A 25794-nucleotide genomic window follows, 5' to 3' on the forward strand; every position below is an offset into this window, starting at 1 on the left:
CCAACCTTCTGCACAGGGTACGACTATCAGAGCTCTGTCAATAAAAACCGTGTTAGTTAGATGCTGGGCCACACCAACACTTGATGCTTCACGAAACTTAATATAACATACTTTGGAGGAAAAAGCAAGAGGAGCGTTGCTGCAAAATAAAAGGAAAAAACAATTAGTGCCATGAAAACATACAGATTTCAGTTTTCTTCAAAAGTCTTTTTTTAGTTTACATATGTACATTCACAAGGAGACATCAGTAGCAGAAATTAACCAACTGGGACTCAGTACTATTTTTTGTTTGTGGATGAGAAATATCTTCCTCTTCCTAGAAAGCATTTGGTACTTGCAGAGTATAGCTATGAGATCTTATATAAATAAGATATTAGTGTTTTTAGAAAATCTTCTATGGAACGTTTGTTAAAATAAAAAAAAATCATAAATAATGTAAACTGAATTATAACAAACCTATTAAATAAAGGGAGATTTTTTTTCCCCTTCATAATCTCTGTTCACTTACTCTAAAGCAAAATATTCAGTAATTCATAGTGGGTCCTCCAGAAATCAGCTCATATTAATTGACATTTTTCTTTACGCCCTTAAGTAGACCAATCCCCTATTCATTCTTGTTAATAAATAAATAATAATCATAAATGTTCTCCAGTAGCAGGAAACTTGGTCTTAGAGCCCTTCTTTTCACCAGAGAGCTATCTGCTACCTTTATATAGTGCATTCACTTTGCAATAACTTTGTCATGAAAACACTCAAAGATCATATTACGGACAAAAAACAAAATACCGTAAGTATTTTCCAGACACCACACTAATCAAGGTTTAAATGCCAGTCAGGTTCATATCTATGTCCCATGTACTATGCATAGTTTTGGCAGAAATTAATGTTTTTTAGAAAAATAATGTTGATGGTCAATATCAGTTATTTTTAAAACTTTTTTATTTCAATCTATTTACATTTTCCCAGTGTGTGTGTGGAAAAGTATAGGATGAGTGGACAATAATTATTTAATTTAAATAGATGCTAATATTAAAAGATAAAACTTTATAACCATAAAAAAACAAATTGTATATTTTAATTAGATATGAAGAAATAGTCTTAATTCAAACTCTAGTAAGTTCTCAAGCAGCATTTTTATTACTTCATTTATAAATTTAGTTATTGATGTAAATATCTGCATGCATAGTGTGAAATCCATGTTTACTAACAGTTGATAAAAATATAATACTTTATGCTTAACTATGACTATGAAAATCAGTCAAAATAATTTTAAAATAAATCTTCTTTAAGAAGTGCTTTCTAAACAGGGTTTTATTTACTTTATATTCATGTCAAAATTAGATGCGTGTTATGTCAGAGGTCTTTAAGGACTAAGAGCAAACATGAAGTGGGATATTATTGGAATTTGTGACTTGCATCCAGCAAGACTTATAAGATGTTCACATGACAGTCTTTTAATAAAGCAGCCAACAATGGAAGATTTGCTATCTGATTATTTCATTTCTGAGCCTGGTTTCTACCTCTGTGAGAGATATTTAAGCAGTGACTCTTCCAGCAAATACTGGAAACAATTCAGACCTTCCATGAGGCATTTGGGTTTGCTTCCGCCCCTTCAGCCCCTAACCCCAGTTGAGTACTTCCAGAACTGTGAGCAATTACTTAAACATGAATTAGCAAAATATAAATTTCTCAACACAAATGTCTTATTTCACATTATTAACTACGTTGAACCTCAAAAATTGTTGCATAACACAAGAGTCCTTAAATTGCAGCCTGTGACCAGATTGGAGCAGTGTGGGTCATTTCTAGAAAGATCATCATTATGTAAGAAGTTTGCCATTCTGGATCTGACCTCTCCTCCTAGACAGAGGTATTTGGGACACAGTGAGAAAGAAGGAAAAACAAATAGGTGAGAGAGATTAGGAGAACAGGAAAAAAAATCCTCTTGTTCCCTAAAACTCTTAATACTACACTATTTTGGAACCACTTTGTGGATTCACCTTCCCCCAAAAGCATGCTCCTGGGGAGCAATAGGCCTAAGCTACACTATACTAAAAATTTAGGTCAGCATATTGGTGTGAAAAATGCAGATCCTCTGACCAGCACAGTTGCCCTAAGTCCCCGCATAGAGTTCTTCCAAAGAATACTGAAATACTACAGGAAAGTAGCTGTGTTGCTATGGCATTTAAGTGTAGACAAGCCCTTACAAAGATGCTGGAGGATGACCAGATGTAAGTTGGAGAATGACCAGGAATTATGCATATTTATTTATTTGAACTGTAACAGCTCATGTCCTTTTGCTCAGAACACTATATACAGTGAAAAATGTGACACGGGCTCTGAGCTCTCCTGGAACTGATTTATCTGCACTTCCATATCTAGCTGGCTATGGAAGATTTGTGTGGTTACTGGCTAGGCATTTAAAAAGGAAGGAAATTGATAAGAATAAGTCAATTTATTCTTGCTGCACATTTAAAAGGCTAACTTTTGAACCTTAAGAACTAGAGATTTGAAGGCTTCAATATCTGAGATATACATGAGAGGATTATTCTTGGAGGGGATGGGTGAGATTCTGTGGCCTGCACTGTGCAGGGGGCCAGACTAGATGATCATAATGGTCCCTTCTGACCTTAAAGAATGAGTCTAAAGCATTTGGGGGGACAGTAAATCTCATAGATTCAGTAGACTCTAAATATGCAATGTGGCTATATAAAAACATTAAACAGGTCAGATGTGGCCTCTAGGCCAGATGTTCGATATCTTTTCTATGAAAAATCCAGATGCTCTTGAACTCCCTCGGATTGATCTTTCTATCTTGACAACAGTCCATGAAATCTGTTGCATAGCTCGTAGAAACCCTGCATGAGGTCCTACAATAACTCTCCAATTGTCCAGCATCCAGTGGTCCGGCACTCCTGATAGCCTAGCACAAACTGGAACCTGGAAGTGCTCCAGCCAGCCGGACAATTGGAGCTGCTGTGAGCCCCATGGGCGCTCGCGGCTGGGAAAGGGAAGGGGCGAAGAGGGGAAGGGGATTATACCCCTGAGATGGGTCTGCCGGGATCCGCACTGCGACTGGCTGGGGAGGGGAGGGGCAAGTGGGCAGGGAATGGCACGGCGAGGGGCGAACCCTCCGCCCTTTTGCAGGAAGCTGAAACTGATGAGCGGCGGACTTGGGGAAGCTGCAGAGCAGAGCAGTTGGGGTGCTGCCGGGTTGGTCCCGCAGTGCCGCCCCTCACCCCCCTGCTAGGCGATAACTACTGCAGTCCCCTCCCAGAAACTCTCGGCAGCAGCACAGGGCTTCCCCAGCCTTCCTGCAAAATGGTGGAGGGTTTGCCCCTTGCCGCGCTGTTCCCCACCCACCCTCCGGACCCAGTGCAGGTCCCGGCAGACCCGTCACAGCCCCCGCTGGAGTACCTCCCGATACTCCAGCATATCTGATAATCTGTCACCACCTAGGTCCTAAAGGTGCCAGATTATCGGAAGTCTACTGTACTTTGTTTACGGTTTGCTGCTAACACAGGGTACAAACCTAAAATTAAATGAAGTTCACTTTCTTCCTCGGTATTCTCCCCCCTCATTAGAAATTACATAAACTGAGTTATAATAATAAGCCAGAAATAAGTTTGTTAACTACAAGTAATTATGAAAAGGCCAGAACAAACAGAACAAATCAAATGACAAAGAAAACAAAATATAGCATGCAAGATTTACCAAGATTCACCAAGAACAAGTTACAAATAATAATTTCTTCCCATTATTTTTTCAGAAAGTACTGCACAGGTCAGGCGTCTCTTCACCTGAGTCCAGCAGGTGGACCCCCTGCACCGTTCTTTCAGTTACAATCCTTTTTTCCCCTCAGCTGTTTTCAAGTATCTCTTTGGGTGGGGAAGACAGGGGAAAATGAAGCTGAAGACAATCATTGTTTTCTTTCCCTGTGTTATAGAAATTCTGTATGTTTGATTCTCTATTTCTCCATGGAAAAGTACAAAATTAAAGATGGGTTCCAGTATCACGTGACATGTCTCTGTAGGGCTCTGAAACCATTTTTCACAGGCAGGCACACCTAATTCACAGGAAGACTAAACTCTTTTACACTCCACTGTAAAACTTAATCAGTTGTTCAGCTCTGACTGACTTCTCCATTATAGTACCTGAAGTGTCAGCAATGGGAGTGACAGAAAGTGACAAATATGCCATCCACATCAACATTCCTAACTTCACCTACAAAAATGATACAGACATAGGAATGGGATAAACATATTCAGTAAATCATAACCTTCCAGTGGTCTTATATGAGCCATCTTGCATAAATAGTATCTCAGTTATGACATTCATATCATAAGCATATTTCCATAAAGCATATGTAATATTTATATCACACACTGGTAGACTAATTGATCCATGACTACTGTAACCTTTTTATCTTGTGAATCACTCTTTAGATACTTTAAAACAAGCACATCTGGAGAACTTATACCCAAAAGGTTTAAAAATGCAGACACAGAAACTTTTTGAGGAGTGTTCAATAAACCTTGGAACAGTTTAAAAGTTTCAGAAGACCAGAAGAAAGGTAAGATTATGCTGTTTTTAAAAAAGGATAGAAAGAAAATTCAGATAATTACAGTTGTCATCTGAATAGCAATCCTGAACAAGATAATGGATCAGTAAACTTGGAACTTGATTAACAAAGAACAAAAGGAAGATAATTAATGCAAATCAACGTGATTTGATGGAAAACAGAGCCTGTCAAGCTGCATTTTTTTTTAAATGAGATTACAGATTTGATTGATAAATATAATAGCATTGACATATTATACTTAGCCTTGTCTAATGCATTTGACTTGGTACTGCATGATATTCTGATTAAAAATTGGAATGATATACTATGAGCATGGCACACATTAAATAGATTAAAAACTGGCTAACTGATATTGCTAAAATTGAAAACATAGTTGTGAACATGGAATCAACATCAAACAGGCCTGTTTCCAATGGTGTCCTATGCAGGGATCAGTTCTTGGCCCTGCATTCTTCAGCTGTTATCAATGAGTTGGGAGAAAACAAAATTATCACTGAAAGTTTGCAGGACTGAAAAATTAAGGCAGTAGTAAATAGTAAAGAGAACAGGTCACTGATTCTGAGCTATTTAGAGTGCTCGGTAAACTGGGCACAAACAATGTGTTTTAATATGGTTAAATTTAAACGTATACATCTGAGAACAAGGAATAATCTTTACTTTCAGGATGGACTCTATTCCGAGTCACTGCTTCCCAGAAAAGATCGAAGGATGATGGTGGATAACCAGCTGAACACGTGTTCCCAGTGTGATGATGTGGCCAAAAGAGCTACTACAGTACTGAGATGCATAAACAGAATCTCAAGTTGGAGAAAAGAGATTATTTTACCATTGTATTTGGCACTGTCAGCAACTGGTGCCTGCAATTCAAGGAGGATATTGATAAATTGGAAAGTGATCAGAGAAGATCCCAAAGAAAGATTAAAATTATTAGATAACTTCATTAGCTTTTAAAGCCTCGCTGTCAACCAATCACGCGCAAGAGCCAAAAGACATCTTAAACAGTTTCAATTCCCAGAAATACGATACATTCAAATAATAGAGTCATAGACTCTAAGGCAAGAAAGTATTAGTCTGACCAACTAGTCTGACTTCCTGTATAACACAGGCCATAGAACTTCCCAAAGTAATTCCTAGAGCATATTGGACAGACTCAAGGATCCCATTCTGTGTAACCAAGAAAAAGAAAGTTAAGGAGTGACTTGCTTATAGTCTTCAAGTACGTATGTGGGAAACAAATATTTACTAATGGGTTCTTCAATCTCTAGGAATACGTCTACACATCAAAGTTATTTCGGGATACCAGAGGTATCCCAAAATAGCTACCCTGTGTCTTCTGAATGTGTCCACTATTCCGAAATAAGTGGACACTATTTCGGCATCCCGGTAACCCTTATTCCATGAGGGTTAAGGAATGTCTCAAAATAGCACTTTATTTCTAAATAAACTCAAAATAATCTACACAATTTGCGTAGTGCAAATTACATAGCTTATTTTGAGCTTGCAGTGCACTGTAGACATAGAATCATAGGGCTGGAAGGGACCTTGAGAGGTCATCGAGTCCAGTTCCCTGCCCTCATGGCAGGACCAAATACTGTCTAGACCATCTCTAACAGAATGGTATAAACATGATCCAGTGGCCGGAAGTTGAAATTAGAATACAGGCAGTCCCCAGGTTACACGGATCCGACTTATGTCGGATCCGTACTTACGAATGGGGCTTTTCTCGCCCCGGAGGACGCGGGCAGCGGGACTGCCCAGACACGCCGCGGTCCGGCGCCCGCGTCCTCCAGGCCGAGAAAAGCTGCTCCGCAGAGGACCCGGGCGGCGGGACCGCGGCGCGTCTGGGCGGTCCCCCCCGCCCGGATCCTCCGTGGCTTTGCACCTTGTCTCCCTGGTCTGCTGGGTGGGGGTGGGGGAGGCTCAGCTAGTGCGCCCCCTCCCCCCCAGCAGACCAGGCTTTTCTCGGGACGCCTGTGGTAGAGCAGCTGGGGCGCTGCCGGTTGGTCCCGCAGCACTGCTCTCGGCGCTACTGGACCAACCCGGCACCACCCCAGCTGCTTTGCCCCATGCATCCCCAAGTCAGCCGTTGCTGAAACTGACCAGAGGCTGACTACAGGAAGCCCGAGGCAGAGTTGCTCTGCCCCGGGATTCCTGGAATCAGCCGCTGATCAGTTTCAGCAGCAGCTGACTTGGGGACGCCTGGGGTAGAGCAGCTTGGGTGCTGCCGGATGGTCCCCGCAGCGCCCCAGCTGCTCTGTCCCAGGCGTCCAGATTCAGCCGCTGTTGAAACTGATCAGCGGCTGATTCCAGGAAGCCCGGGGCAGAGCAACTCTGCCTCGGGCTTCCTGTAGTCAGCCACTGGTCAGTTTCAGCAGTGGCTGAATCCGGACACCAGTTCCAACTTACATACAAATTCAACTTAAGAACAAACCTACAGTCCCTATCTTGTACGTAACCCGGGGACTGCCTGTAATTCAGACAGGAAATAAGGCATAAATTTTTCATCGTGAGAGTAGAATCTTGGTAAACTACATCAGACAATTTTAAAACAAAACTGGGTGTTTTTATTCTGATCATCAATACCTTCTGGTCTTAGAATCTAACAACTGTATTGATCATGCTTATGTGGATTCAAACTGTTTAAGATGTCTTGTGGCTCTCACACATGGCTGGATAACAGTAAGGCTTAAGAGCTAATGAAGTTTCAAAGTTTTTTCTAAAGATTTCTTCTATCATCCAGTGCACTGAACAAGCGTTAGGAACAAATTCCCCTTAGCTGGAGTTACCATAATCTTTTCCAGGAATGTCACTACATTAACTGAAAAGAAGATGAAGATGTTCTATTGCCTTGCAGAATATCAAAGCTTTTGGACTGGGGCTTCTCCTTTGTCAGAAGTTTCCCAAACTCCCCACATGACTTCATAAAAGGAAGACAGGAGGAGGAATTCTGATTTAATTTTATGTATTTGCTTTAGCCTGCATATACACATTTACTCTCTACCCAAATCTCAACAGAGCTGCTGCCTTCTTCCCTATGGCCACAAACAGCTGAGATGGAGAGACTCTCCTGCTTCTCTGGATCAGAATTACTGAGATCTAAAGCCAAATCTTCAGGAGAAGAACAAGAATTCAGGAAAAAGATGAAGATCTAGAAAGCATTTCCCACCAACACCATGACATTTTTGGCTTTTAGGGTCTACTTTTGTCTTTTGTGGGGGTGAGATCACACTCTTAAGGCAGATGTTGTATTGCCTTAAAGGACTTGGTGTGAGAGAGGTCTTCAGACCAGCAGGCTAGTCATTATCTGAAATGTAGTTGGAGGGAAAGAACAAAGAAACATTCCTAAGAGCCCCAATCTTTCTCTGAGGGCAAACTGAATTCTTTGCCAAGTGACAGTTAAGATGTTAGGATGGGACCAGGTGCCCTTCAGAGATGGACTGAAGCAAGTGATCAGTAGTATTCAGATTTACTTCAAAAAAATCTTCATTGGTGTGAGTAGTCTTTTTTGGTGAAACTCAAGAGCTAAAGAGGACTGAATGGACTAAGAATGTTAAGTATGGGGTAACTGACTAATCAAATAGTCGGTGCATTTTGTATTGACTATTCAATTAGTCAGTAGGGCACCTCCACCTTTGAAGTGTAGCAACAGCCCTATGGCTGCACAGACAGAGACAGTTTATTAGCACAAGAAGTCCTGGCATGGAGAATATACTTAGAAAAAAAATAGTTGCCTCCAGACAACGTTAAAAGGAAAATTATATATATTTACTCTCACAGGCTCAGTGATGCTCCCTGGGGAACAGAGACTCCCAGCTCACATGAATGGGAGAGAGGGGTTTAGACTTCCTCAGATCATATTCTGGAAGACAATTGGCATGACCATATATACCAAAAGAATACAATGAAAAAAAGTGAACACATTATTAAACTGACAAAGTACAGACACTTTCTACAGTGATGGAAGTATTATTTTTTCTGTTTTTGTAGTCAATACACAGCTTTGAAAGGTGGTAGCTAGATTAACTACATCTGTAGTGGGCTTAGAACACCTAAGATGCATCTCATAGCCCTGAGATATAGGGCTAGGTTGACCTAAGGCCTGATGCTGGCAGATTTGGTCATCCACAAAAAACCACTGCTTAAAGTTTCAAACCAGCAGTATAACCATCTAGTTAGTTCATAAGAGGAATTATCCTCTGTCCACACATGCACAATATAATCCATTAGGTGCATAAACAGGCTTGTAATCCTTCATGTGATTAATGGGAGAAATAACATTTCTTTCAAATAATGTTTTAATTTGATTTCTCCCAAAGGCAGGGTTGGCTAACCTGTTAGAGACGAAGAGCCAAAATAGCAGAGGATAGAGTGTGAAGAGCCACATACCCAGAGTGGAGGGAGGAGAGGGGGAGAGTTGTTGGGCAGGGGGGAGAAAAGCCATGCAGAGGGAAAATAGGTGCTGGTACACCGTCCTGGGGCATACCATCACAAAAAAAAAGCACTGGGAAGGGGTGAGAGGTGCAAGCTCTGGTGCAGGAGGAAGTAGAGAAGAGGATGCTGGCTCAGGGAGGGGACTCTAGGCTGGAGAGTGTTGGGGTCAGGGGAAGGGTTGGGAAACTGAAGAAGCCGCAGGCTTGTGGTTGTGAGGATGCAGGAGTTTGGGCTGGGGTGCACGCGGGACTCAGGGCAAGGAGGGTGGGAGTATTATGGGCTCAGGACACAGATTTGCAGTGTGTGGATGGTGCAGGAGTGTTGTGGCAGAAGACTGGGAATATCAGGATGAGAGAAAAATGCAGGACAATGTAGCACTTTAAAGACTAACAAGATGGTTTATTAGATGATGAGCTTTCGTGGGCCAGACCCACTTCCTCAGATCAAATAGTGGAAGAAAGTAGTCACAACCATATATACCAAAGGATACAATTAAAAAAAATGAACAAATATGAAAAGGACAAATCACATTGCAGAACAGGAGGAGGATGCGGGGGGGGGGGGGGGAAGAAGGAAGGTAAGTGTCTGTGAATTGATGATATTAGAGGTAGGGAGAGTGGGATGTTTGTGAGTTAATGGTATTAGAGGTGATAATTGGGGAAACTATCTTGATAATGGGTGAGATAGTTCAAATGTTTGTTGAGTCCTTTTTGGAAAGTGTCGAATTTTAACATGAATGACAGTTCAGAGGATTCCCTTTCAAGTGCAGATGTAAAAGGTCTTTGTAGCAGAATGCAGGTGGTTAAGTCATTGAGAGAGTGTCCTTTCTGGTTAAAATGGCAAGAAACTGTTTTCTCTTTGTGATCTTGTCTGATATCTGTTTTGTGGGCATTGATCCTTTGGCGAAGTGTCTGAGAGGTTTGTCCAATGTACATAGCAGACGGACACTTTCGGCACATGATAGCATAAATTATATTTCTGGATGCGCAGGAATATGTGTTCTTGATCTTATAACTCACTTGGTTAGGTCCAATAATGGTATCAGCAGAATGAATATGTGGACAAAGCTGGCAACGGGGTTTGTTGCAAGGGAAGGTACCAGTGTTGGTATTAGTGTGGTATGTCCTGTGGTGGTTGGTAAGAATCATCTTGAGGTTAGGTGGTTGTCTATAGGAGACTATGGGTCTGTCTCCCAGAGCCTCTTGGAGTATGGTATCCTGTTCCAGTATAGGCTGTAGCTTATTGATAATGTGTTGGACAGGTTTAAGTTGGGGGTTGTAGGTGATGACAAGTGGTGTTCTATTGTTGGTTTTCTTGGGTCTGTCTTGAAGTAGATGGTTTCTAGGTATTAGAGGCTCAGAACAGTGGGTTCCAGTGTATGATAGGCTCAAGTTTGAGGTCTGGGGGGTGCAAGAGTGTTATGATGCTGCGGCCAGATGGGGGCTTGGCCCCAAATGGGGACTTGTTTCGAAATAAAATATTATGTCAAACATCAAGAATGACATTTCAAACTTAGAGAGTCTCATCTCAAGACAAACATCCACACCGACTAACACCTTGCAAGACTTTTGTTCCACCAGACAAGAAATCTACTATACACACTTCTATTCCCTACAACAAAGAAAGGACAATAAACTTTCTAAACTGATCCACACCACAGGCTACAACAGCAACTACCTCAACCCACCGAATAATACTGTTAACCTCTCCACCTACAAACTCAATCCAGCAGAAGAGTCTGTCTTATCCCGGGGTCTCTCTTTCTGCCCTTCGTCCCCCACAAACTGGATACAATATTGTGGTGACCTTGAGGCTTTTTTTTCGCTGCCTCCGAGAATATTTCCAAACCACTAATTAACATCATTCTGACCTACCAGATCACCCCTATCAACACCAAAGGAAAAATAATTCTATATGGACTCCCCCTGACTGTCGGAATTTCAATCTGGATTTCTATATACAAAGCTTCCGAAACAACGCACAGACTGACATTATTCGCAAACGACAACAAGCGACACACAATCTCAGCCACGCTGAACACCATGCCATCCAGAGTCTCAAAAACAACCTGGACATTATAATCAAGCCAGCTGACAAAGGGGGTGCTGTGGTCATTAAGAATAAGGCCGACTATAACAAGGAGGCAACCAGACAACTCTCCAACACCACATTTTACAAACCTCTCTCCTCTGATCCCACCTCGGAATACCAAAAGAAACTACACTGTCTCCTTAAAAGCCTCCCTACAGCTACTCGGGAACAAATCCACATAGAAACACCTTCTGACCCCCGACCAGGATTGTTCTATCTGCTTCCCAAAATCCATAAACCTGGACACCCCAGACGTCCCATCATCTCTGATATCGGCACACTCACTACTGGTTTATCCAGCTATGTAGACTCTCTTCTCAAACCCTATGCAACCAACACCCCCAGCTATCTCCGAGAGACTACTGACTTCCTAAAGAAACTACAAAACATCGATAACCTCCCCAATAACACCATCCTTGCCACCATGGATGTAGAAGCACTATATACCAACATCCCACATGAAGACGGATTACAAGCAATTAGAAACACTATCCTAGAGGACACCACTGCCAATCTGATAGCACACCTATGTAACTTCGATCTCACCCACAATTATTTCCAGTGTGAGAACAACTTATACCTCCAGATCAGCGGCACAGACATGGGTACACGCATGGCCCACAGTATGCTAATATCTTTATGGCTGACCTAGAACGTTTCCTCAACTCTCGTCCTCTTTTACCCCTTCTCTACTTACGCTACATCAATGACATCTTTATGATCTGGACACGTGGCCAAGAAACACTGGAGACATTCCACAGAGATTTTAACAACCTACACCCCATCAACCTCAGCCTGGACTATTCTACACGAGAGATCTATTTCCTGGACACCACAGTACAAATCAGCAATGGAAAATTAGACACCACTCTCTACAGAAAACCCACTGACTCATACAGTTACTTACATGCCTCCAGCTCCCATCCAGAACACACCACACGATCCATCATCTATAGCCAAGCCCTTCGATACAACCGCATCTGCTCTAATCCCACTGACAGAGACCAGAAACTTCAGGATCTCTACCAAGCATTTATAAACCTCAACTACCCACCCAGAGAAATAAAAATGCAAAGTGAAAGAGCCAGACGAATACCTAGAAACCAACTACTTCAAGACAGACCCAAGAAAACCAACAATAGAACAACACTTGTCATCACCTACAGCCCCCAACTTAAACCTGTCCAACACATTATCAATAAACTACAGCCTATACTGGAACAGGATACTAAACTCCGAGAGGCTCTGGGAGACAGACCCATAGTCTCTTAGGGTATGTCTACACTACCACTCTAGTTCGAACTAGGGTGGTTAATGTAGTCAATCAAAGTTGCAAATGAAGCCCGGGATTTAAATATCCCGGGCTTCATTTGCATCTTGCCGGGCGCTGCCATTTTTAACGTGGAACGAGGTGTAATGGTAGTTCAAATTAGAAAGCCTAATTCGAACTACCTACTCCGTGCCGCGTGTAGCCGCGGGCACGGAGTCCGAACTACCGGGGATTTAAAAATGGCGGCGCCCGGCAAGATGCAAATGAAGCCCGGGATATTTAAATCCCGGGCTTCATTTACAACTTCGATTGACTACATTAACCACCCTAGTTTGAACTAGGGTGGTAGTGTAGACATACCTCTATAGACAACCACCTAACCTCAAGGTGATTCTTACCAACAACCACAGGACATACCACACTAATACCAACCCCTGGTACCTTCCCTTGCAACAAACCCCGTTGCCAGCTTTGTCCACATATTCAATCTGCTGCTACTATTATTGGACCTAACCAAGTGAGTTATAAAATCAAGAACACATATTCCTGCGCATCCAGAAATATAATTTATGCTATCATGTGCTGAAAGTGTCCATCCGCTACGTACATTGAACAAACGTCTCAGACACTCGCCAAAGGATCAATGCCCACAAAACAGATATCAGACAGGATCACAAAGAAAAAACAGTTTCTTGCCACTTCAACCAGAAAGGACATTGTCTCAACGACTTGATTATCTGCATCCTGCTTCAAAGACCTTTTAAGACTTCACTTCAAAGAGAATCCTCTGAACTGTCATTCATGGTTAAATTAGACACTTTACACTCAAATTTGAATGAAGATGCTAATTATCTTACCCATTACAAAGACAGCTTCCCCAATTATCACCTCTAATATCATTAGCTCACAGACATTTACCTCCCTCCCCCCCCATCCCCCTTTGGTTCTGAAATTTGATTTGTCCTTTTCATGTGTGTTCATTTTTTTAATTGTATCCTTTGGTATACAGGCAGTCCCCGGGTTACGTACAAGATAGGGACTGTAGGTTTGTTCTTAAGTTGAATCTGTATGTAAGTCGGAACTGGCGTCCAGATTCCGCCGCTGCTGAAACTGATCAGTTTCAACTGCGGCTGAATCTGGATGCCAGTTCTGACTTACATACAGATTCAACTTAAGAAACCCAGGCGTCCCCAAGTCAGCTGCTGCTGAAACTGATCAGCAACTGATTCCAGGAAGCCCGGGGCAGAGCAACTCTGCCCCGGGCTTCCTGTAGTCAGCCGCTGGTCAGTTTCAGCAGCTGCTAACTTGGGGACACCTGGGGCAGAGCAGCTCGGGTGCTGCTGGGTTGGTCCAGTAGCGCGGCCGCTCCTCGGCGCTACCTGACCAACCCAGCAGCACCCCAGCTGCTCTGCCCCAGGCGTCCTGATTCAGCCACTGCTGAAACTGATCAGCAGCGGCTGAATCAGGACTCCTGGGGCAGAGCAGCTGGGGTGCTGCCGGGTTGGTCCAGTAGCGCCAAGGAGCGGTGCTGCGGGACCAACCGGCAGCGCCCCACCTGCTCTACCCCAGGCTTTGCTCCACGTCTCCCTGGTCTGCTGGGGGAGGGGGCACTAGCTGCATCCCCCCCCAGCAGACCAGGGAGACGCTGAGCAAAGCGGCGGAGGACCTGGGGCCAGACCCGCGGCCGCTTCCAGATCAGCTGGAAGCGCCGCGGGTCCAGCCGGGCCCTCCGCGGCTTTGCTCAGCATCTCCCTGGTCTGCTGGCTCCCCCAGCAGACCAGGGAGATGGGGAGCAGCTTTTCTCGCCCTGGAGGAGGCGGGCGGCGGGACCTGGCGTCCCGCCACTCCAGTCCTCCGGGGCGAGAAAATCCCTGTTCGGAACTGCGGATCCGACATAAGTCGGATCCGCGTAACTCAGGGACTGCCTGTATATGATTGTGACAATTTTCTTCCACTATTTGATCTGAGGAAGTGGGTCTGGCCCACGAAAGCTCATCACCTATTAAACCATCTTGTTAAGTCTTTAAAGTGCTACAGTTTTTTTTTCTTTGTTTCAGCTGCACCAGACTAACATGGCTACATTTCTACCACTACAAAACATTTCAGCGTTGTCTTTATTTATGAGAGGAGAGGAGAATCTGTTTTGAGTCAGGGGTCATTGACACACAGAAAAGTCAGTCAGGACCACACAAGTGAGATGCAAAAAAACAACCCCTCTAAAAGCCCACAAGCCGCACTAACGTGGCCCCAACTGTACTTGTGGGGGCAAGATGCTAGTGGGTGCTGGGCCAGGGTACTTGGGGTGGGAATCTGGCCAGGGGGAGGGGACAGAGGCAGCTGGGACCAGTTCTTGGGGATCCCAGGTCTCAGGAAGCACGCTAGCTACTCTTCCCCTCCCCTGCCACAGGCATCCTCTCCACTCTAACCCAATCCCCCTCTCCTTCCCCAGAGCCAGACACATACTCCCCAACCCAATCCTCCTCCCCAGAACCAAGCACCCCTCCCAACCCAATCCCCCTCTCCCCGTTCTAACTTAATTCTCAGGTCCTGGCAGCAGAGCCGCCACCACCATAGCCACATGAGTCTCCCTCCAGGGGAGGCGCTGAGGTGTGCGCGCTGAGTGGCCGGCCTTGAGACGTGCTGGCTGGGATGCTGTGCATACCGCCCACCCCAACCCAATCCCTCTTTCCTCCCTTTCTCCAGACTAGAGCCAGGCACCCCCTCCCCCACTCTAACCCAATCCCCCTCCCCCTGGCTCTAACCTAATTCTCAGGTCCCAGAGCCACTGCTGCCACTACAGCCACACATCTCCCTCCAGGTGCTGGGGTGCGTGAGCTGAGCAGCCAGCTTTGAGCATGAGCTGGCCGGGACGCCATGCCCACCTCCCTAACCCAATCCCCCTTCTCTCCCCTTTCCCAGAGCCAGACACCTTCTTTCCCTCACCCTCATGCTCGGGTCCTGGAGGCAGAGCTGCTGCCGCTGGGACACTGTGCGCACCCCCCTGACACCTGATTCTCCTCCTCTCCTCTCCGCTTCTCCAGAGCCAGGCATCTCCCCCACACTCTAACCCAACTCCTCTCCCCCACTAACCTCATGCCCAGGTCCCAGAGCCAGAGCCGTCACAGGAGCTGCTGCTGCACCCGGAGCCCTTGCCACTGCCTGCACTCAGCAGCCGGCTGCCAGCACGTGCAGGCTGGGATGCTGAGTGCGACCCGGCCTACACGTACAGGATATGACGCAGTGCACTGGAGGCTGTGAGCATGCATGTGGTTCACAGTAGCCCAGCCATGAGAGCGGCTGACCTGAGTGGTTCCGTGTTCCATTCAGGTTCCGTCAGGAGCCGCAATTTTTTTATGCGGCCCACGAGCCGGCCCACGAGCCGTGATTTGGCCACTGCTGCCCTAAGAGCTTGTTGGTACCACACACTCTGATGAAGAAATCCTCAAACATTTGAGGCCTTGTACAATGATCTAAGCCTTGGTTAGATTTGTACCTATGAGCAAAAATAGGTTGCCATAATCTGTCTACTTTAAGAAAAGCCTCCTCCAGTCCCAAAGACCATATCTCAGGCTTCTGCTGATCAAATGGCTCCAACTTCAGGTCCTTATTCATACCCCAAACTGCACACCAAATTTTCAACTAACCTGTAGATTTAAGGGATGTTAACACATTTTTATTTCTGTAAACATGTAACAGCTGAATTTTTCAGCCATTACACGTTTACACATGGGGGGCAGGCAGGAGCCGGTGCTTGTGGGGAGCCAGTTTTTAAGCTGCTCCCTGAGAGCATTGGCTCCCGCCTCCTCCCCCACCTCTGATCGAAGGCCAGCAGCATGGAGCGTGGGGGGAACATGTAAATGACTACAAGCTAACATCCCTAGCCAGAATGCTCTAATATTCCAGCCAGGCTCTTGTCCTAACTATACAGAGAAGTTAGAGATAGGGTGACCCATAGCCAGTTATGCTGAATTCTATGCCACAACAGAGAAATACTCCTTGTGCCATCAGAACTTAATAGTTATAGACCTACTTTCTCATTTTTCTTTTCTACCTCACTCCATATTTTTCTGTTAGTTTAAAAAACAATCAAAACACAAACAAATTTGGTATTGTATGTAAATAGCATTGTAACTGAAAAATTTATATATATTTATATGTAACACTTTAAGGTTTGGACTAAAGATATGATGGATTGGAGTGTGCAATTAGAAAATATAAGGACAACCCAAAACGGTAAGAATGTGCATGTGTGTGGGGGGCATTACTTTATAATTTTATTTAAACATTTACTCATCTGGAATTAGGGATGTGAAAATTGGTTTTTATTCTGAGTAGCGAATAAAAATTGTAATAGTTGCACAAGTATATGCTGGCTCCCTGGGAGTTGGGCTGGCAGCCAATGCACTCTTGGCTGCAGGCCTCACTCCCCGGGAGCCGGTGCATGCTGGGAGCCAACTTTTAAGAGGGCTCCCTTCACATACCAGCTCTCACCTGCCACCCCACATTGCTGCCTCTCATGCAGAGGCAGCAGCCAGCTCCCAGGGAGCAGAGCAGTAGTTGGCTCCCATCTACCATCCTGATCCCAGGGAACTGGCTGCCGCCTCTGTATCAAAAGCAGCAGCACAGGGCAGCAGCTGGTTCACAACCATTTGGGTAACCAATAAGCATGAGCTTATTGGTTTTACCTATTTAAATGATCATACTCTTACATCCCTATCTGGAACAAGTCATAATATTTTGATTCCTGGTTAGAAAACTAGGGGGTTAATATACTTAATATTATTTATAACATGATGGATATCATGAAAACAGTTTATTTTATACTTTTTTGTTCTATTGATCTGCTTCTGATTCATGTTAGGAGTCATAGCTATTTACTTTGGGTTCATGTAATTTGTTCTATGAAAACAAACCCTTGCATGCTCCGTCCAGATAGGAAAACTGCCATCCCCTCCCCCCGCACACACACAACACACCCAATAACAACCTTGCATAATTGAGGTATTAGAGATTACAACCTCAATCACATAGGAGGGCCTTTATGTGTGCATGGATACAACAAGAGGATTGGGGTTTAAAATTAACTTATATTGGATTTTACTAATACTAGCACCATAACGCTACCACAGCACACAGAGGGAGGGATTACAGCAATTCTTGTGCATCACCAGCAGAACTGAAACAGAAGTTCTGAATTATGCCATTCATTGTTAAATTGATAGAGAGAGAAGTCTTGACTTCTTTCCTTAGGGTTATCAAATCTGGGCTTTGACATATGTCAAATAGAGTTTACTCCAAAAGTGAGGCCCTTAACTGAGACTGCCCTATAACCAGTGTTGGATGTAACATAATTACAGGAACTACAAATAAAAGGGATCCTGAAGATATGATTACCATAAGGTAACTGAAATTGTAAACTCCAACTGAAAGTATGGAAGTATAAACGGACACCGTCAAGTTAAAACAAACTTTAATAAAAAGAGTAATTTCTTTATATATGTGCCAATAGCTTAGATAAATGAACCCAGATAAATAAAATCAAAGAAACAACAGATAAATTTATATTTTAACATTTTAAGCTTAGAAATGGAAGGGAAAATGGTCAGATTCACTTTTTTGAGTCAATTTTGTTTTCTACATCTCAGGTGTAGTCTCATGCTGCCACACCACTGCTGAAATTGCTACTGGAAAATTTTAAAATCCAAATAAAAACAGGCATTACTTGAATTAAAAAAAAAAACACCTAATATTTTGTACCCAAACTGCTTAACAGAGATCCTTTATTATTTACGAGAGCTGTCAATTTATCTGCATTAATGCCTGCGATTAACACAGAGCAGGATTAACACGTTCAAAAATTAACACTTTAATTGAAGGAGTTAATGCTGCACTGCCCCTTTGAAGTGCCACTCTGAGACTTCAAAGGAGCAGCACATTAGAAGCCTGGGATCAGCTGGAGCCCCCAGCTGACCCTGGGCTCCGTGCAGTGCTGCCCAGAGCAGCACTTCAAAGGGGCAGTGGAACGCGGAGCTGGGGATCAGCTGGGCTCCCACAGTGCTGCCCCTTGGAAATGCCGGGGTGGCCTTTCCAAAAGGCAGCTGCACTGAGCCTGGGGTCAGCTGAGGACTCCGCAGCACTGCCCCTTTGAAACACCGCTGCAGCATTTCAAAGGGGCAGCATGTGCCATCATTTACAATTAATTTTTAATCGCTTGACAGACCTATTATTTACCATGTTCAGTTTATTTTTTAATATTTTAAAGCACTTATTAAATAAAATATATTTTACCGCTACACTAAGTCTTCCCCTTTGGATATAGAAGACTATTGTACCTATGTCAATAACATCTTAAATCTAATTTTGGACAATTTTAAAACATTCAAACTGTCAGCAAGTATAGCTTGGTAACAGGTAAAAGTAATTTTACTAACCAGTTTCTGTAGATAATCCGTTTTAAAACAAAAAATCTCTTTAATAGGTTTTTGTTTTAAAACCGACTATCTACTTTCAGCGCTTCAGAAATGTGTCCCTTCAGAAACGTCCTAATCCAATATATTTTGATGAAAGTATACTCATTTTCCCCTCTTAGCCAGCCCTCCCTCCCCCCATATCCGTATTTATAATTTCAAAATGTTCAGATGCCTATATACTTTGTTTCAAAGGACAAATCTGTCACCTGGAAAAAGTGCATCTTCCCCTTTCCTATTTGCTGCTGTGAGCCCAGAACGGGGGCGGGTTCAGGGCCAGGGTGTAACAGTACTGGGGGGGAGGAAGAGTCTGAGGTGCTCCCCACACGAGCGAGGGAAGAGGTTCGCCTCACTGGGGACGGGCGTTGGGGGGCCCAGCGCAGCCGCAGGCCAGGTGTACCCCGGGCAGCAGGCGGGAGAAGGCTCATTTCACTGTTCTACACTCGCCGAGCCGGCTTCGGTCACTAGGCCGCTGGGGCCGCGGTGTTTGCACGAGCCGCTCGGCTCCGAACGACAACGGCCCCGACTCTCTCCCTGGGGCAAGTTCCAGGCCGGGGCCGGCCATCTTAGCTTCGGGCAACCTGTCCTTCCCGCAGCGCAGCAGCGCCGCACATAAGTGGAGTCACGTGACCCATCGCGGTGCGGGGGCTCTGCTTGCCCATGATAAACATGGCTTCTACGGCGTCCCATAGAGCCTCTCTAGGCTTCTCTCTTCCTCCACCACTCTATGGCCCGGGCAAGGCCTCACTTACTCCGGGGGGTAAAGGCGCAGCTCCTCGATTTCTCCCAGGAAGCCGAAGAGCGTCCGCATCTGCTCGCTGGTTACCGCCGAGGACAGGTTGGTGACCTGGATGACGGAGGTAGGGCCCAAGGGGAAGCCAAGCGGCACCCCGATTCCACCGCTGTTCATCATGGCGGCACCTACACTACCGCTTCGCGCTGTGCCACTGGCCGCTAAGGAGGCGGGCTTAACGATAGAGAGGAGCGTGCGCTGCTTGCTAGCGTGCCCCAGCGTGGGGACGCTCTAGCCGCCACATCGACTGCTCAGGAGGCGTTGGCGGTTTTTCTCTGCCCTCCCTCTTCTAGGCCGCCCAACGGAGGCGAAGGTCGAACCCCAGGGCGGCCGGGAGAGGGGCCGCGTTGCGCCCGTGGTGCGAGTTTCGCTGCCGGCCCGGGGAAGGCGCCTGCCCAGGGCGCTGGGCCTCGCCCGGTGGCTTTTGGCGTGACAGGGCCCCCCCAGCCGCGCTCACGTGGCTAATGCGGAGCTGGGCCCGCGGTGACTTTGCCTGGGGGGCACGCGGAAAGGGGGCGGCGTTGGGAAGATGGGCCCGTTTCCCTGCGCAGGGCTCGGAGCGCCGGCCAAGGCAGGGGGGTGTTCCGGTAGGGGGCGCTCGCCCTTCGCATTAGAAGCGTCATTGGAGCAGGCTGGGATTTGACGAGGATTGTTAAAAGGCGAGTAACTGCCCCGCTGTGTAACGGATACAACTGTACCGCTACGCAACTAGTGAGGAAAGGCGCCGTGGCCCGGCTCGCGCCGATCCAGGAGCTACCCCTGCTGCAGTTGACATGTAGTAGGAGCTGCGTGCACAGGCAGCCTGGCTCTTACTGCATTTAAAACTCCGAGGTGGAGCGGTCCCGCACCAGCACAGGCAAGAACTGCTCTGACCCAGGTCCAACAGCCCATCTGCGGTGACCCACCCTGACAGCAGGCAGAGGCTGCTGCTCACAGATAGGAGCTGTTGCCAGAGGCAGCCTTCCCTCCCCTTTAATAGAGGCAACAGTGTGGGAGTGGGCAGGCAGCACTGGGGAGACAGTGTGGGGGGGAGGGGAACCAGCTTTTTAAGTCAGTTCTCCCCCCGCCCCTCAGTACCTCTCATACAGAATATAATCTATGCTATCATGTGCAGAAAGTGTCCATCTGCTATGTACATTGGACAAACGTCTCAGACACTTCGCCAAAGGATTAATGCCCACAAAACAGATATCAGACAAGATCACAAAGAGAAAACAGTTTCTTGCCACTTTAACCAGAAAGGACACTCTCTAAATGACTTAGCCACCTGCATTCTGCTACAAAGACCTTTTACATCTGCACTTGAAAGGGAATCCTCTGAACTGTCATTCATGTTAAAATTCGACACTTGCCAACAAGGACTTAACAAGACTTTGAACTTTCTCACCCATTACCAAGACAGTTTCCCCAATTATCACCTGTAATACCATTAACTCACAAACATCCCACTCTCCCTACCTTTAATATCAGCAATTCACAGACACTTACCTTCCTTCCTCCCCCTTCCCACCCCCCCGCATCCCCCTTCTGTTCTGCAATGTGATTTGTCCTTTTCATATTTGTTCATTTTTTTTAATTGTATCCTTTGGTATATATGGTTGTGACTACTTTCTTCCACTATTTGATCTGAGGAAGTGGGTCTGGCCCACGAAAGCTCATCATCTAATAAACCATCTTGTTAGTCTTTAAAGTGCTACATTGTCCTGCATTTTGCTTCAACTACCCCAGACTAACACGGCTACATTTCTATCTCATACAGAGGTAGCAAATGGGAGTGAAGCGAGTAGGAGCGAACTCGACTCGACTACCCAATAAGCTTAGGCAAGTCCTATCCAGCTTAGACCACTCACTACATCCCCACTGCTCACTTGACAGAAGAATTCTTTTTCCATTCACTTATCGAGAGGGTAGATAGCAAAGGAAAATCCAGTCCATTGCTGTAGCAAGTGTCTATACTACAGCAGTGTAGCTGCAGTACTGGGCACTCGTAGCATAGACGGGAAATCTAGCTGGATCATTCTCATGTGCTTGCCTTGGGGAAGTTACTATTCGCGCTCTCATTAGGCCAAGGAAAACACATGCAAGCTTGCTGGTTTGGGCAATCCTCTAGAACAGTGTTTCTCACCCAGTGGTACAAGTACCCTCAAGAGAAGTCTGGGCGTAGGTCAACACAACTGAAATGTGGAGAAAATTGAAATTGTTTTAAGTTTTGACATTTTATTATTTTTGTACTTTTTATACCCCCCAAAAAATTTCATTGCCTGCCCGGCTACGATTAAGTTGTTAAAACAAATGTGTTGGAATGGTAGAAAAAAATGTGTGTGTCTGAAAACTGTAGGTACCGGGGGTACTTAATTTTTTTTAAAGGGGGTACTTTATTAAAAAGGGGTTGAGAAATACTGAGCTAGAATATGGGAGAATTGGCACTGTGTGAAAGGAATGGAAAGTATGATTCAGCAATACAAAATCTTTCACAGGTAAGTTTCAGATGAGTAAGTGACACCTACTGATGGTCTCTTTTGCTCAAGCACTCGTGGTCCTGATGCAGCTTGGTGTGGAAAGACCAGAGTTTGGGATTTCTTTGGCAGATTTACATGGGTTTTTTTGTGACACACACTAGATTGCCTTAAGAGAGCTTGGCTGGTGAGTGAATATCAGAGCAGGCAACAAGAAGCAGGCAGATAATTATTTAAATAGTAAGCTTCATGGAAAAAACATTAGAGGAGATGGCTGATATTTTTGAACTTGCTGAAAAAATAAAATTTTATCCCCAAAGGAGTGGTGAGAATCAAAATTGTCGCCACACTGGACAAACTCATATTAAAATGCCAGAAGAAAGAAACATTGGGTCTTGCTTTGGCCAAACTCTTCAAAGTGATTATAGAACACAAAAGAAAAAATTGTATTGTCAAAATGAAAATAAGTTTGAATCTAATATGGGAAAACAAAATCAACTCCAGGGGAGACATCAGAAACAAGAAGAAAAAAAATTCAAATTTGAGAACATGAGTTAAACAACGATTTATCACTAGTAACTGTTACTATTATTACATGAATTTCTACAGCATCAATACTTAAACCAAGGAGAATTCTTAGCAAATAGTCATTTGGCTGTAACAATTTCAGCATATCAACTCTACAACAAATGTGAGAGTAGACAGAAGATCTGAGTCTTTTACACTTTGGAGACTTCTTGCTTTGGCTTTGAGTTGTCTCATTCTTGGGCAAGATAGAAAAAATGGACATCACATCATAATTCTTCCTAATTTTTTTCTAAATTTTAGTACCAAAATAAAAGATAAACCTTTGAAGTGAAAAGTTACATGTAAAAAACAAACAAAAAACCACCCATAGGCTATCCTCTTCTCTGTTAACCTATTCAATTTTCAGTCTAATAAAAGTGCATCTTTAACACCACGGGAAAGCTGGAACATCATAGAAATTGCTGCTGCATATTTATTAGGGATGTAAAATTTTGATTAATCAGCTAATCAAGTAGTCACTTCAGTTCCTGCTTGCACAGGTTTCCCAGCTGCATCTCTGCCTCCCCTGTCCATCCTCCCCACCCCCATGGAGATGGTGCTGGGGGGAAATGGCTTTTAAGCTGGCTCCTCTCCCCTTGCTGCATCTGATATAGAGGCAGCAGAGTGAAGGGGGAAATGCAAATAGTCAACTCAACTACCCAATAAGCCTAGGCTTATTGGGTAGTTAACTATTCAACTACTCTTTTACATCCCTAATGTTTACTAATAGATGACTTAAACTTTCAATGAGTCTCTTCAAATTGGTTGTAATCTCATTGGCATTGGCAAACCTATAGTATAAGCTTTTATTCCCATTAAGGTCTTAATATATAACTATGTATATAGTGGTTGATAGTACAGAAGTTAAAAAAGAACTACCGGACATTTTAAGATGCCATCTGAAGGCAGATGTTTTGTCACCCAAAAAGGGAATACATGTGCATTCAGAAGTTCTATAACTTCTGCCTTCATATGGAACCTTAAAATATCTGATAGTTCTTAACTTTTGTACTATCAATCCAGCTGGCCCAGGCTACACACGGTGTTTCAAAGCGGCAGTGCTGTGTGGAGGCCAGAGTCTACCACTTTGAAATGCCCAGCTGGACCTGGGCTGCACTTGGCATTTCGAAGTGGCAGCACCGCGTGGAGCCTGAGGTCTGGCACCGGATCCACACGGCGCTACTACTTTGGAGAACTCCCGCCTCTCCCCCTGCCCCTGGCTTCCTTTTTCTGATAGAGGCGGAAGGGTGGGGGAAGGAAGGGACTAGTTACTAGTCATTCACATTGTTAACATGATAGTGTTAAATCAAAATGGAGTCAGGATGTGTGTGAGAATGCCAAAATGGAACCCGTGTGATTGACAGGGTCAGTTGCTGCCAAAAGACTATGCACTCAGCACTAAAGCTTTGAGCATGTCACTAATCCTGTGAACCAGGTACAAACTTTTGCACACGTCACCCTGCATGTTGCTCATGGGACTCTAATAAGTTTCCTGCCTTTGAACTTATAAATAACTGAGAGGATTGGGTCAGCAGTTTTCCAGTCCAACCAGGAAGAGAGGTACACTGGACCAGAATACCGTGCCGAAGGCCGGGATCATCTCAGCTTTTCCAGACCTGTTCTTCTCATACTGCCACCAGGGTTCTCTGATCCACGGTTGTGGCACATGCCCAACATTGTGAATCAGCAGCTACCTGTCCGGCTACATCAGGCCTGAATGCTGCCAGTCCCGTTTGGCTTCATAAGCTGTTGCAAAGGCGCACGCTTCTCCAAAAGACTGAACTGTTCAGTCATCTCATTTACCACCTGGGATGCCTGTGTTCCTCCCTCTTGGCTACCGAAGCCACGAGGAAGTAGGTCCTGAGCTCCAGTTCCAGACCATCGGACATCTGAGCCAGTATAGTATTCAGCCGTTAATTCATGGTTTAATCCAGTGGTTCCCAAATTTTTTGGAATCACGCCCCACTTTTTGACTTTTGAAAAACCCTCACATTCCCCCCCCCCCCAAATAGAAGCAAAACTTGTTGAGGAAAAAAAAAAAGGAACTGAGCAGAGCAGCAAAACTTGATGGGGGGAGGAAGAGGGAAGGCTGGGTTGCCTTGTGTCCCCCCTCTAGAATTTCTTCATGCCCCCCCGGGGGTCACGCCCCCCAGATTGGGAACCCATGGTTTAATCTGTACTGTCTTCTTCATATATCAGTGGGAGCAGGGTTGGGATTGATTATTGTTGGATCATTTGTATTCTATCTGTTATGCTTTATAATATATCGATTAAATTTACCCGTGTCTGTGCTTATTGAGAGTTTAAAAGAAAAATCTGCGGGTGACAGATACGGAAGAGTCTGGGGAGAACCCACTTCTGAACCAAAGGCATGTTCCATCTAATCAAATCAGGCCCTAAATTAACTCAGTGTGCCTTTGGCTAACAACATCCCTATTACGAACATAGGAGCTACGTCTACACTGGCATGATTTTCCGGAAATGCTTTTAATGGAAAAGTTTTCCGTTAAAAGCATTTTCGGAAAAGCGTGTCTAGATTGGCAGGACGCTTTTCTGGAAAAGCACTTTTTCCGGAAAAGCGTCTGTGGCCAATCTAGAAGCGCTTTTCCACAAAAAAGCCCCAATCATCTTTTTTGCGGAAAACACTACTGTGCTGTCTACACTGGCCCTTTTCCGGAACAGTTTTCCGGAAAAAGACTTTTGCCCAAATGGGAGCAGCATAGTTTTTCCGGAAAAGCACTGATGATTTTACATTAGATCGTCAGTGCTTTTCTGGAAATTCAAGTGGACAGTGTAGTCTGGCAAGCTTTTCCGGAAAAGCGGCTGATTTTTCCGGAATAACTTGCCAGTGTAGACACAGCCTTAGTGTTTTAATACTATAAAAAAAACTTGTCACAGGTACACCCTTACTGACCTTCTGCGCTTCATTCTGTCTCCTTAGACATGCATGCACAGCTTCCAGTGATTTATCGCAGAGGTATTCGTGTCTAGCAGTGGCTGGCTTTGGGCCCTTTGAATTTAGTCAGTCTCTTGAGTTGCTGAACCTACGTGCACTAGATTGCGACCTTTCCTGATTTAGAAGAGTTTAAACTCTGAGGCTTGGTTGGTTGTTTGTGGACCTTATTTATATATGCTAC

The 25794-nt window shown here is 44.8% G+C and overlaps 1 protein-coding gene across 8 annotated transcripts in view; it reads right to left on the reverse strand.

The window, feature by feature from the left end:
- Window positions 1-20327, reverse strand: part of SREK1 (splicing regulatory glutamic acid and lysine rich protein 1) — a 69763-nt gene extending 49436 nt beyond the window's left edge. For 3 of the 8 annotated variants that reach the window (XM_006119166.4, XM_014571550.3, XM_075932376.1), the window contains exon 1: window positions 6-139. Coding sequence is in view for 3 of the 8 variants with exons in the window: in XM_075932375.1 (XP_075788490.1) it covers window positions 6-139; window positions 19594-19754 (295 nt within the window). In the remaining 5 variants the exon portion in view is untranslated. Of the gene's footprint in view, window positions 1-5; window positions 140-19593 lie in introns of those variants that run through there. The other 5 variants (XM_075932378.1, XR_012904881.1, XM_075932375.1 and 2 more) reach the window with 5 other exon arrangements.
- Window positions 20328-25794: the final 5467 nt, after the last annotated feature.

This window comes from Pelodiscus sinensis, chromosome 6 (genome assembly GCF_049634645.1).
Source record: "Pelodiscus sinensis isolate JC-2024 chromosome 6, ASM4963464v1, whole genome shotgun sequence".
NCBI lineage: Eukaryota > Metazoa > Chordata > Testudines > Trionychidae > Pelodiscus > Pelodiscus sinensis.